The sequence below is a fragment of the Mesoplodon densirostris genome, chromosome 12 (assembly GCF_025265405.1).
Source record: "Mesoplodon densirostris isolate mMesDen1 chromosome 12, mMesDen1 primary haplotype, whole genome shotgun sequence".
In the NCBI taxonomy this organism is placed as follows: domain Eukaryota; kingdom Metazoa; phylum Chordata; class Mammalia; order Artiodactyla; family Ziphiidae; genus Mesoplodon; species Mesoplodon densirostris.
Genome location: NC_082672.1, coordinates 49,000,419 through 49,015,121, shown reverse-complemented (window position 1 = coordinate 49,015,121; position 14,703 = coordinate 49,000,419). Strand labels below are relative to the sequence as shown.

The window sequence follows — 14,703 nt, the reverse complement described above, 5'->3', positions numbered from 1 at the left end:
AAGAGACTTGACCTTGTAGCCTGAGTAGCTGATCTATCTCACTTATTCATCATTCTCTCTTTTCACCTTCTCTCAATGGCAGCATCAATATAATTTTAACAGGTTAATAGATACTATTAAACAAACAGGGCTTTTTTAGGGTTAATAATCACAGTCTACATTTAAAATAGTTGTGTATAAGAGAAAATATGCAGTTTTAAAGATTAACTCAGCTATTATCATGAAGAGTTTAATGCATGCCTGCATTAAAAACACAAAACAATACTGTGAAGGATTCTATCCTAGCTCAGGCTGCCATAACAAAATGCCTTAGAATGGGTGGCTTAAACAACAGGAATTTACTTTTCACAGTCCTGGAGGCTGGGAAGTAAGATCAGAGTTCTGATTGATTCAGTTCCCTGGTGAGGGCTCTCTTCCTGGCTTTCAGATGCTTGCCCTCCTCTCTCTGTGACCTCACATGGCAGAAAGAGAGCGAGTGTGCTCTGGTGTCTGTTCCTCTTCTTAAAAGAACACTAATCCCATCATGTGGGCTCTACCCTCGTGACCTCATCTAAAGCTAATTACCTCCTAAAGGGTCTACCTCCAAATATTATCACACTGGGGGTTAGGGCATCAACATATGAACTTTGGGAGAAACACAATTTAGTCCACAGAAGATTACTTTTACTTCTTTATGAAATTATCATCAAAGAAGCCAGGAATCATTTGAAAACCTAATCAGGGAGATCCAATAAACCATTATTGAGTAATTCTTTTGATTATACGGTTAATGATCCCTAATTGTCAAGAAATATAGTAATATAATAAACTATTTGTGGTAACTGACATTACATAAACCAGATATAAGTTTGGCTTGATGAACACGCCATTTTGGCATGCTAGGTCCATGTCCTTGCCTTAACTCCTCATTCTTGTGGCTTCTCAACCCCTTTATTTTAGCTCATTATTTCAGCTCCTATTCTTCACCAGGCCCTTTTGCTTAATGACTCAGTCTGACCCATTCTCATGGATTTTGACTACTTCAGCTCCCCTTCACTGAACTCCCAATAGGTCTAGCCACCACTGAGATAAGAGATAAGAATCATTTCTGTCTCAAGCTAATGGACAACTGAGCTGACCCTTGCCCAGCCTCCTCATAAAGAGCTGGGTTGGGTGAACATTTTCCGCTGTACATAATTTCTCTCTTTGAAGTGGCCTGAAAGCTAGATCTAAGTTCTTTTGGCCATATTCTTCACAGCGTTTGAGCCTTCACTCAGGTGTGGCTTGTGGTGGGATAGGGGAGTGGTTTGGCCTACTCAAAATCTCCATTAGTTCCTTACGCTCAGCCACTCTAAATAAAGCTACAATCGAAGTAAAAAATGATTTATCTTGAATACAAGTCCCCTAATTGTCCCCACATTCCAACCAGCTTGCAATCTTATGCCCTCTTACATAGAAATTCTGGTACTGCCGTGGAACATGTACATACAGAAGAAAACAGACAAAAAAGAAAGGTCATGGGAATTATTGCCTCCCTACCCACCCTTCCATCCTCACCAAACCACTCTGGCACAAAGACAATTATCTCTTTGCTGAACTACGTAATAAAACTACTAAAGTCATTTCCCATTCTCTAGTTTTTTCCCAGCTCCAATTCAACTGGCCAATACTGCCTGCTAATGTTCTTAATCCTCTGCTTTCATCTTGATACTCTTTACTACTCAAAAACCTGTAATAGCTTCCTAAATTCAAAAGATAGAGTCCTCAGTTTGGTTTTCCAGATTTACCTACTTGGAAAGTGAGGCTGAGGAAAGTTACATAATTACTTAAGAACATGTGTGTGATTCTATAAATCCAGTGTATTCTCCGCCGATTACAGTTGATCACACGCCTTCTTGAATTTTGTTTACTTGGCCTCTAAAACCACACATTCTTGATTTCCTTCTTATTTTAGTCTCCTTTGCAGGATAGTCCTCATCTTTCCTACCTTTACATGTGGGATGCCCTCAGGGCTTACTCCCTGGCCCTCTTCTGTCTATACTCACAATTTAGGTGATCTCACCCAGTTACACAGTATTAAATACCATCTACATGCTGATAACACCCAGTTTATATCTACTGTTCTGATCCTTTCACTGAACTGAATATCCAGCTGCCCACTTGATGCCTTCATTTAATTATCTAATAAATATCATAATCTTAACACATTCAACCTGAATTCTTGATTTCCTTCCATTTCCCAGCAGCTCACATGCTCCTTCCACAATCTTTTCCACCTGAATAAATAGGAGCACTATTTACCAGTTGCTTAGACAACAGTCTCTCCTGAATCCTTTTCCCAACAAGGCCTCAACTGTGGACTACCATTTGCATCATCCAGTTTCAGCAAGAATCCTGCTGAAGTGGTTTAGCCAGAGCCCCCACCCTAGATAGCTGAGCACTCTGATATCTGATTGGGTTGCTCATCCCCACCATCCCCCTGGTGATGCCGAATCAGCCTGGCCTGCCTTCAGCAAGACTCCTGCTAGGCTGGTTTAGCCAGAACCCCCCTTACTCGGTTCCCTCTTAATACTTTTCTATCCACTGATCTTTCCCCCCCCCCGCCCTCAACCAGGATCCTTGGCTATAAATCCCCACTTTTCCTTGCTGTATTCAGAATTGAGTCCAGGTCTATACTGAGGTCTCTTTTCCTTTATTATAATAGTTCCTGAGTAAAATCTGTTTTTATAGCCTTAACTACTATCCAGCTCTGAGTTTCTTTGACATAAGTCAAAATACTTGAAGTTATTTTTTTTTAAAAAATTTTTGGCTGCACTGCGTGGCATGTGGGATCTTAGTTCCCCAACCAGGGATTGAACCCGTGCCCCCTGCAGTGGAAGTGGGGAGTCCTAACCACTGGACCACCAGGGAAGTCCCTGAAGTCATTTTTTATCTTCCTTCTCTCATACACCCAGTTCATTGGCAAATACTATTATTTTTATCTTCAATATAGTTCCCAAATCTGAACACTCACCACCTACACAAATCTGACCTAATCAAATAACCTCCTAATTAGATCTCTGTTCTCTCTATACTCTCCATCCTGCCCCCCTCTAGTGTATTCTTCTAACATATCTAGAAAGTCCTTAACACAAGGCCTACCCAGTCAGGAACACTGCTTGATCTCAGCCTTGCTTATTTCTCCAACACACCAAGCTCACTCCTTAATGGATCCTTGCACCTGTTGTTCTCTCTGGACTGCTCTTCCTGCACTTCGGTTCCCTCATTTCAGTTAGGGTTCTGTTCAAACGTCACTCACAGAGCCCTCCCCAACACTATCTTAACTTAAAATAACCCCCTCCTATCACTCTTTTTTTTTTTTTTTTTTTTCTTTTTGCGGTATGCGGGCCTCTCACTGTTGTGGCCTCTCCCGTTGCGGAGCACAGGCTCCGGATGCGCAGGCCCAGCGGCCATGGCTCACGGGCCCAGCCGCTCCGCGGCATATGGGATCCTCCCAGACCGGGGCACGAACCCGTATCCCCTGCATCGGCAGGCGGACTCTTAACCACTGCGCCACCAGGGAGGCCCCCTCCTATCACTCTTATCCCCCTTTCCTGCTTTATTTTTCTTTAGAGTATTTATCACAATCTGACATAATATTACAAATGTATATGTTCATTGTCTACCTTGTCTACAAGGGCAGGCATTTTTGTCTGTTTTTTCACTGTTAGAACAATGCCTGGCACATGCTAGGTGCTTAATAGCTATTTAATGACTAAATAAATGAACAGGTGGGATTTTATATAGTTTGCTTGCAACTTAAAAAGAAATACTATTACTGGTATTTGTTCCTAGTTCAGCAACACAACAGTCCTTGTCATTGTGGGGATATCTGCAAAGGTTTTGGACTTTTTCCAAGCAGGTAGTATCAAGTGTGGTATCAGATGGCAGTGATTAAACAAGAATGCTAAAAGCCATCTGTAATTTCCAGTTTTTCCTTTGTTCCAGGGCAGAGCAGTGTACAGCTCTGGATAAGTGGCCTCTTCTTTGTACAGATGGAGATCATATCCCTTACAAAGTACATAAAGCCCTAAAGTGGCTTTCTTTTTTGATGCAGATGACCCTAATTGCTTCTGAAGCCCTTAGTACCTTAAGAAATGTTATTCTGTTTTTCTGTGCAGAGTCTACAGTAGCCATGCTCTCACTTTTGGTTGCTTTGTTTTTATTCTCTTGATATATTGATTTTGGCTAATAATGGTACAGTACAGCAAAGATTTTATCTGACCAATACAGCCTAGGAGACCATTATGATGGTAGATTCAGAATCCTGCAGCCCTAAATGTTACAATGAATCCAGTTAAAGGAAATTTTAAGTTTATATTTTTAAAAGGAAATTTCATGAAAAACCAGTAATTTTTTATTTTTAATAAGATAAAAAGTGAATTCCATCAACCAGACACCAATGTTAGATACTTTCAATATTATTTCTCACTTTTCAGAATACATAGCTCTCATACAAACATGAGAGTTATCTTACTGAAATTAAATCTTTGTGAGAGTTGGTTTTAATAGACTGGGCTTTTAGTGATGAGGTTAAAGAATGATCGTTTAGTATACTGATAGAAATAGTTATGATGGCACCTAGTTTTTCATGATGCACTTTAAGCACTAATGAGACATTTATTGATAAGTAAAAAGGATGGTCCCTCCAGAGAATAAAGATTAAATAGGTCCTAACAGTGATATGCAGTCCCTAAACATAATCCATCTAACTTCTCATTCTTGTCCAAAGTAAAATTTTAAGTTGAAAGATGAAAAACCTGCCTCCCTGTTGCCATTTCACAAATATGCCAAGGTAGTACCATATTAGCCACTAAGACCCAGATATTTTCTTCAAAGATAAATTGTCATATATGTTGTAAAATATCCATTTTTTTTCAAGGGAAGCAATAAAACTACATTTATTTAAAGAATGGCCCATCAACATTTTTATTTCTCTTGAATTGTCTCACACAAAAAGATTTATTCTCAAAAATGGTCTAAAGAGAAAGCTGCATGAAGCAATGCCCTATTTTAATCACCCCTTTTTTTAAAAAGGTGGTGAGTGACCTCTGGAGGCAAGTGGAAAAAGTATCCTGCTGCTTTCAGGAGTGAAGTGGGGAGAATCAGAAAGTACATCTTTCCATCTAGAGAAAAAATTTTTTTTGATGTTTAATCAGGGTGAATTAAAACATTTAACTTTAAAATTAGTTAACTGAACCTCAATTCAATTATGTAATATTTTAAGTATATAATACAATGCCACAGGGGAGATAGAGACATGAGATCCATAGTTTCCATCTCATTGAGCTTACAATCTCCTAGGGAACTAAAGAGAAGTGTTGAAATAACTATAACACAAGCTAGAATGTGTGAGAATATTTAGGAGTAGCATAGCTACATAGGAATTCAGATTTTTGGTTAGGTTGTTCAGAAAAAGTCTACTACATTCAACAAACATTTACTGAAGACAAACTGTGTGCCAGGCACTATGCTTGAGGATAAATAAGACACAGTACCTTCCTTCAGGCACTCTTGGTATAAAAGGGAAGCTGACACATAAATAGGAAAATTCTATATGTAGTAGCTGGTGGCCTATTAGAATTATGCACAAAGGAGGGAAACTAAAACAGTGCCGAGACTGAGAGGAGGGTCAGAAGAGGTTTCCTAGAGGAAGTAACACCTCAGCTGACTCTTCAAAGATAGGTAGGGATAGTTCTAGTTCGGTGTTGTCATCATAAGCCTACTCCAGCCCCTCTCCCACTGATGACGACTAACAACTCATGATGAAATACAAAGAGCAAGTACCTGAGGACTCTGAAAAGTCAACAAAGGAGGGGAATCAAAACTTAGAAAAAAACCCTTCAAGGCAATGAGTTGCCTGGCCTGAGTAGCTAAAACTCTGATAGAAACCCCATCTTCCTTGTTGAAGGAACTGAGAAATGGAGACGCTCTGGGTTGGAAAGTGAGTGGGGAGGTGGGTAGGGGAGAGCTAGAGAAGGTGATCACGAAAATTTTGTGTATGAACCACACAAGCCCCTTGGGTTTGCCCCTGTGTGTGACAGACACCTGAAGCAGCATAGCAACGGCTTTGACAACTGATTTGAGCATTAAATCATTGCCCAAGTCTCAGATGAACACCTGAGTGGTGCATGTTCAGGACTGGCCCAGAGCAGCATAGCACAGGCTTTGATAACTGAACTGAGATTGGAACCATCATCCACAGAAAGCGATACGAAACTTGCAGCCTGAACTCAATCAGGTTGATTGCCTACTTAAACAAACATTCTCCAGAGGAGGATTTTAACAGGACCCAGAGTCTGCATAATGTAACTGTCGCAATGTCCAGGATACAATAGAAAATTACCTGTCATACAAAGAAACAGGAAAATGTGACCAAATCCCAAGGGAAATGACAAGCAACAAACACCCTGAGATAACACAGATGTTGGCATTTTCCTAGAATTTAAAGCAGCTATTACATGCTCCAGGAGCTAAAGATAAATGTAAAGAAAGGCATCTTCAGCAGAGAAAAAGAAACAATGAAAAAGAACCAGGTGGAAATTTTGAACTGAAAAGTTACAATAACCGAAATAAACAAATTCAGTGGATACAGCAGAATGGAGATGAGGAAAGAGGCAGTGCACCTGAAGATAGAGACATCAACAGAGATTATCTAAACTGAAGAGCAGAGAGGGGAAAAAAACAACTAGAAAAAAAAAGAGACCATATGAGCATCAAGGATCTCTGCAATAATATCAAAAGGTCTAACATACAAGTCATCACAGAGTCCCAGAAGGAGAGGAGAAAGAGATGGAGGCAGAATTATTTGCCCTTAACAATTTGGACCTAACTTATTTCTCCCATATCATATTCTATTCTCTTTAACATATGCATATGCCTTTTGTTTCAAACATTATACTTTTCTCAAAGAGACATTCCCTGACTCTGAAAAACTAAAACAGGTTCTCTTAAATCATAACACCTGTACTTTCTGGGGTAAACTGGGAAGTGATTAATGACCAAATGGATGGGGCTGGAGAGATGGGTTGCAAGCGAAATGATGATGAGACTCAGGTGTGTATAATCTGGGAGCCTAAGTGGGTGAGCTGGAGAGTAATCAGGTGGAAAAGGACATTTCAGATAAACAAGAAAAAAATATTTACACATTTTGAGGCTGTGGTCTGTTTGGTCAAAGAGCAAAAGGAAACAAAAAGCTAGAGTAGGATACACAAAACAAGGCCTTTCCTTCATCCACTGGCATAACTTTATAAGATTAATTAATTTTAATTTTTGGCTGTTTTGGGTCTTTGTTGCTGCGTGCGGGATTTCTCTAGCTGCGGCGAGCAGCTAGCGCGGGCTTCTCATCGCGGTGGTTTCTCTTGTTGTGGAGCACGGGCTCTAGGCGCGCCGGCTGATTCGTCGGGTCCCAGGCTGCGGCTTCTGCTCGCTCCGCCGCGCGGCGCCCGCCCACAGGGCCTCTGTGGGCTCAGCTAAGTGTGAGGCTGAGGCCCGAGCGCAGCGTCCAGTGTCCTGGGCAACCCAATCAACTTCCGGTTTGAGGCAAAGCCGCGGTTGGCTAGAGGCCATATTTCCGCCACGTGACCCGGGCAGGCGCTCTGCGTGTGAGAGGGCGCGCGTCAGCTGCCGGTGATACCCGGCGCGTTCCGAAGTTCTACTCCTCGGCCCGGACTAGGGCCTCCCCCGGGGAGGCGGCGGCTCCGGAGGCGTGGGGCCGGGGCAGGGCTCGGAGTTCTCGAGGCTCCGCTGAGAAGCCGGACGGCAGCAAGACCGCTGTTCGCGAGCCTCCAAGCTGGAGCTGGAACTGGAACCCTGTGGGGCCGGGGCCCAGGCTGCCGGGCAGCGGCTCTTCCCGGCCGAGGCCTCAGCGGAGAATGAGCCGGAGGCGGTGGCGGGCTCCCGGCGGAGCGGCCGGGCTGGGAGCATGCTGCGCTGGTTCATCACCGTCCTCCTGTGTGCCGCCTTCCTGGGGCTGGTGAGAGCCGGGGCTGGAACCCTCCCTGGCCGAGGCGTGAGCAGAAGTCCTTAGAGAACGCGGCCTTCCGAGCTCCTGTCTCGTTTCCGCCGCTTGCAGACTGGGTGTCCTTGGGCTCCTTAATCTGCCGGAGCCTCAGTTTCATAATCTGAAAAATGGGCACAGTTATATTCTTAGAGGGTTATTGTCAAGTGTGAAACAGATTTTCGTAAAATATTTTCCAGCTCCAGCAAACCTTTCTACCTCTCCTCCGTGGGGTCGGGGGAATGCAAGAGGGGTTGCCAGGTCTATAGCCTCCCCCGAAGCCCCCCCCCACCTCCTGCGTTCACCCAACCCCCAAATTATTGCACAAAGTTGCTCTACTGTTTTTTACTCTTCCTCGTCTGACCAAATTCACCCCTTACTTTTGCAGGTGGGGAAATAGACCCAGAGAGGGAAAGTGACTTTTTCGTACCACACAGCTGGTTAAGTGGTTGAGCCAGGAATAATGTCTCTTATTCTGCCTACAATCTTTTGTAAAACAAAATTTCAGGTCCTTCAATGTTTTTCTAAGAACAAACTGCAAGGCTAGTTTGGCCTTTTGCCAACCCCTTTGGCTGCCCTGTGGTCACTTGTCTTAAATATTGGGATCCTGGGGAGTTGGGAGGGTGAGTCCTCTGAGCAGAGTCACTTCTGACCTCTTAGTGTCTCTTCCTTTGAGCCACGCTTGATTCTTAGAGTATTTGTATTTGTATTTGAAGAAAAGTCGTTGCAGATGATGTGCCAGGTCCTTTTAAGTGCTTTGCAGGCGGGAACTAACTTGGTTACAGCTGGGGCGCAGCCTTCCCTTCCTGTACTAGGCACTTACTCTGCGCCTGTGCCCAAGCCTGCCCGTAGCTGGGGACTGCTCAGGCCTGGAGAGGGGCTACACCCAAGCGTTTAGAGCAAATTCGTGCAATTAGAATCACTTATTCTTGAAATGTAGACCGATTGGAAACATTTTTTGCGTGTCCAACGAATTTCCTGTGAAAGCCAACTGCAGCCCCTAATTTTTGCTGAAGTTACATGTCTTTGAGTAAAATTTTATTTTTAAAGTCATTGCATACATGCATATGTAATATTATCTAAGAAAGCCTTACAGACAGTACTCCTGAGGCTTTGGTTTTCTTTGAAGAAAAATGTAGATTTAGAAACATTCAAATTGTTTATCTCTTGCATGTTTTATATGTGTAATTGAGAGGAAGGACCCCATGTACATCCAGAAATATTGCTGTTTTAACAACATCAAAAAAATGGGGATAATATCTTGATGGTTTGTTAACTTAAATTTTTAATATCAAAATTCTGGTGTTATTTGTGCGTGCAGTATATTTCAGACTATTCAAAACTATTTCACAAATTTTTTAATGTTAAATTTTACTGTTAATACAAATACTGTAGTTTTTTTCTGGTATTGTTCAAAAAGGAAACAATTGCAGCAAAGAGCCAAAAGAATTAAAGAATTTTGTAAAAATCTAGAATTGTCAAAACTAGAAAAACACTAGGACTTGGCACACCAGAAATAGGAGTCTATAGCTCTACTAGTACTAGTATTTTCATTATGAATTTGTCTTCACTGTGGGGCTTAATCTCCTACATTACATTGAAATCCCTTCCTCCCTTTTTAATACTGAAAAAAAGCTGCCACCTAGATAGACATTATTTTAATGATTGTAAATGAAAACTTCTGTCTTTTTAAATTTTAGGGAATGAGTGTCGCTATACTGGGACCCACGTTTCAAGATTTGGCAGCAAATGTGAACCGCAATATCAGCAGTCTTTCTCTGATTTTTGTGGGCCGTGCCTTTGGATATTTGGGTGGCTCTGTGATTGGTGGAGTTCTTTTTGACAATATGAATCATTTTCTTCTTTTGGGTAAGTAAACAACAATTTTCGCTTCTTTGTGACTTTCGAGGAATTTACAGTTTGTTTATAAATATGAAACATACTAGCTTGCAGAGTGGTTGACACCTTAAGGGTAGTGTTTAGGTATCCTCAGTGGAAGTCAGGTTTCCCTGGTGCCTGCTTTCATCTTGGCAGTTACTGGGAATCCGGTCTAAACCCCTCTGGAAATTTAGATTAGCCCTGGAGTGTGTTAGCGATCCTTAGCCTTCCCGACCTTCATTGTAGTTTAGGCACCACCACTGGGTAACATACAAGTTGTCCAAAGAGCTCTGATTGTCAGGGTTTAGGGCAGATCTCCTGGGGCCATAGATCAGAATAAACTCCTTGAAACTCCCCAGATTAGACCCTGGACTGAGAGTGAGGTGGGAGGGGTGGTGGGTGAAATGATGAAGGCTTAATTTTTGTCCCAGCTGCCCCCATGTTAATGATTACCCCAGGCCTCTCTACCTCACCCTCAAAATAGATGGCAAAGCTTTTAACTTACCCTTTTTTTGGATAAATTGACATGTTTAAAGAAAATCTGGATTAATGTGATAAAACTGCTTTGGACGTAAGGAGATAATTTACCATTGTTGATGAATGAGTAAATAATCTCTCTGATTTCCATAGTGTGTCGAAAGAATATACTTCTTATATTTCCCTCCCTATTCCCCAAATTTGTTTAATACATTTCTACTATGAACTACTATAGTAATGGCATTTAATTTTTGTCTTTTTTATTTTTTACCTCATATCTAAACATCTCTTTAGGTTGTTAGATGTGAAACATTTAAATGAATAATTTTTGAGCTCTGTTTTGCTATAAAACTTTGCCTTGTGGTATAATGTATGGTTTGATTATTAGCAGTACTAGAAATGTATTTATACTAGAATAACATATTTTATAGTCCATAAAGATGATAAAAGCTTTTAAATGAAATAACTGCTAGTAGAAGCTGAACCTCTCATCTACTCGTTATTACTCAATTTTAATTTGACCTGTTTTACATTTTTGGGAGTTTTTATGATGTTGACTTGATCCATAACCCTTTCCCATAAATAGTGTTTTTTATAGCTGACTTTTACTTTTCTTCTCAGGGGTGTCAATGTTCGCTACCACAGTTGGTCTTTATCTTGTTCCATTTTGTAAGGCCGTGACGTTACTGATTGTCATGATGTCCATCTTTGGTGTTTCAATTGGCATTCTGGATACAGGTCAGTGAACCCTTCATTGTCAGTTCTGGGAGTAGGGACTTTCTACTAGAAAAAGTAGAGCGTATGATATTAAATTGTCACTTGCAGTGTCCCCTAAAATGACACTGACCTACTGAGTTGGTCATGGGGTCTCCAGGTCAGAACCACCTTTCCGGCAACTACTCTTCTTGCCAAGTAGGGTGCCCATTTTTGAGCAGCCAACCACAGAGTGAATTGAGAGAATTTTGTTCTTTGAGAGATTGTTGATTTACAGTATCCAAACAGGGAAGGGGCCCCCATGTGGGTAATTACAGTGCAGATGAACAGGTTTTCATTTCGGGATAGAACTTTATCATTGTAATATAGCAGGAATTGATGGGTTAATATAACAGACCAAGTTTGGAACCATTATTTGGCTGAGGAAACATAGAAGCAGCTCTCCAATTTAAAATGCACTCTGCCTTTTGAACTAAGAGAAACCTGTGCTGTGTATTATTTCCCTTCTTTTCCTATTCTCTCAAAAGTTCCTGCCCTCCTGCAGGAGATCCTCTCCATGTATCTTCATGTCTTTTAAAACCTACTGAATAACATATGTGACATTTGTTCACCCCTGAAACCAGCGTTCCCCCCTCTTCCTGTTATTTGATAGGTTGGGGAAATATTTTTTTACTTTGGGCTTAATTTGGTTGTGAAATTACAGGATGGAATTGTATGGAATTGTATGTTTATCTGCAAATATATTAAAAAGAAAGAGAAAACACAAGACTTGAGGCTTCTTGCCTTTCACCATGTAGATACATAGACAGTGTAACTGAGAGCGTTAGAAGGTGTCCGTGTTCCTTGTTTCCTGCAATGGGCACAGCAGAATCCTGTCATGTTCAGGTTCCTGAACATGTGTTTTGCATCTGCCATATATATAAATAATTTTCTTCAAGTGGCTACTGATTGCAGGTACAGAAAAATTTGGTAGTTTGGCCACTATCTGATGATAATATATATTTAAAATGTTTTAAAATAACTATATAAGTATCCTTTCCTACCCCCACCCCTCCTATCCCTGGTATTAGAACTGTATTATAAAAAGCCTTGGGCTAATGTACTTGGCTCTAGGAAATAGTGGTTTATTAGCTTGTAGAATCCCATTTGTGAGTGTGTGATGTTCCAGTGCTTAGAGTTCGCTGGTGGTATTGGTGAGTTAGAGTTTCTTAATCATAGAATTGACTTAGTTGCAACAGTTGATAACTTAGAATATTATAATCCTTGTGCCATGTAAAATAGACTCATCTAATTTGAACTTTTTTTTTTTACTAAGTTACTATGATTAAATCATTCTCCCCATCTTTCATTGGTAGGTGGTAACGTCCTAATCTTGGCTATTTGGGGGGACAAAGGAGCCCCCCATATGCAGGCCTTACACTTCAGTTTTGCCTTGGGTGCCTTTTTGGCTCCCCTGCTGGCTAAATTGGCATTGGGCAGGATGGTGTCTGCTGAAAACCACACAGAGGCTGACTTTAACCATTCTGCGTTCAACCAGTCATCTGAAGCTGACTCAGAATCTCTACTTGGAATACCTGATGATATGAATTTACTGTGGGCTTATGCTGTTATCGGTGCTTATATTTTTGTAGTTTCTCTCTTTTTTTTCGCTCTGTTTGTAAAGAAAAGCTCGAGGCAGGAAAAAGCAAAAGCGTGTACTCAGAGGTTTCGAAGAGCTAAATATCACAATGCCCTTCTTTGTCTCCTTTTTCTGTTCTTCTTTTTTTATGTCGGAGCCGAGGTAACATATGGCTCTTACGTTTTCTCCTTTGCAACCACCCATGCTGGCATGAAAGAAAGTGAAGCAGCTGGGTTGAACTCCATCTTCTGGGGGACCTTTGCAGCCTGCAGAGGTATGGCAATCTTTTTTGCTACATGTTTACAACCTGGAACCATGATTGTGTTGAGCAACATTGGCAGCCTGGCTTCATCTTTATTTCTGGTGCTTTTCAACAAGAGCCGAGTTTGTCTCTGGATAGCAACTTCGGTGTATGGCGCCTCAATGGCAACCACATTTCCCAGTGGTGTGTCTTGGGTTGAGCAGTACACGACCATCCGTGGGAAAGCTGCAGCATTTTTTGTAGTCGGTGCTGCCCTGGGAGAAATGGCTGTTCCTGCAGTAATTGGAATTCTTCAAGGAAAATACCCTGATTTGCCTGTAGTTTTGTACACCTGTTTGGGGTCATCAGTAGCCACTGCTGTTTTATTTCCTGTGCTGTATAAATTAGCCACCTTGCCTATCAGTCGTCAGCAAAAAGAACACAGTAAAAGCGAGGACCAGAAAGCTTTGCTCTCTAGCTCTGGGCTAAATGACTATGAGGAAGAGAATGAAGAAGAAGATGCAGAAAAATGGAATGAAATGGACTTTGAAGTGATCGAAATGAATGATACAATGAGGAATTCTGTAATAGAGACATCTAGATATATTTTGATGGAGCCCACAGCTGACGTCTCCAACCAATCCCACTCAAATGCGTTAATGTTTGAGTCCTCTGCAGTTAACATGGGCAAGTCCCCTGTGAATCACCTTGCAAGAAACCAGGACAAAAGGGACTAAGGCCTAGAGAAGATGAATTATTTACTGACTTCCCTGAATAATCACCAGTTCTAAAGAGGCCAGTCAGAGCAAAGCATAACAGATTTTCAACAAGCTTTGGGGGTCAAAATTTCTAGGTCCAAGTATAGCAAATGCTAAAAGGTTTTGAAATGTTTTGTCATTCCCAGAGCCTTTCATAAAGAACCAGTGATCTCATACAGCTGGATCCTGTTGTGAAGCTAGCGTTTGGTGGCATGTGGCTGATTAGGCAATATTTTCTGGCCTCAGAGTGTGCAGAGAAGGCATTTGTTTTTGAGAAGTTGGGTGCCATTCAGATAGAATGAAACTGTTTAGTGGTTGAATTGGTTAGCTGAACAAATTATCCATCATCAGTATTCTGCCAGGGAAGTTGAGGAGAATCATTTCATAAAAGAGCATCTTTGAAAATGGACAGAGATTTTTATTGTTTCACTCTGTCTGTAGTGTTGGACCAGAAAATGCTAATTACTCATATGATTTCTGATTTCTATGAAGAGAACACAGAACAGGCACAGACCTGGCCTCAGGCCTCCACTGCTGCTTACTTGTCTTCTGGCCCTGTACTCAGTCATTTAACTTATATAGGTCTCATTTATCTCATCCCTGACCTGTGATTCTTCAATGAAAATGCGATGACTTTCAAACTGGGAATCCATAATTTTTAAAGTTTGTGCAAGATATCTGCTAGAAATCAATATAAGTGTCACCCCATTCTCCATTTCAAATGAGAAGTGAAAAAAATTGATAGCTTTAAGAATGTGCTACTGACTATGAATAGTGTCAATTTAAGAGACTCAGTGTTTAATACTTTATTTGAATAATTGTCTGAAGAATACATTTTTAGTACCGTATTTCATCGATTCTGAGATACACCTTTTTTCACATTTTTAACCTCTCTGAAATCAGAATGTGTTGAAATCAATGATCATTTAACATTGTGGCAAAACTTAATTGACAGTCTTTTCCTATACACATCTATAAAGTAGTGTTGCATTTTACAGTC

The 14,703-nt window shown here is 41.2% G+C and overlaps 1 protein-coding gene across 1 annotated transcript; it reads left to right on the top strand.

Moving 5' to 3' along the window:
* Positions 1-7,909: 7,909 nt before the first annotated feature.
* MFSD4B (major facilitator superfamily domain containing 4B) lies at positions 7,910-14,485 on the top strand. Its single transcript, XM_060115378.1, is given in 5 exon segments — positions 7,910-7,993; positions 9,718-9,886; positions 10,994-11,110; positions 12,442-13,652; positions 13,654-14,485. Coding segments are annotated over 5 exon segments (1,584 nt in total). The 5' UTR covers positions 7,910-7,942; the 3' UTR covers positions 13,690-14,485.
* Positions 14,486-14,703: the final 218 nt, after the last annotated feature.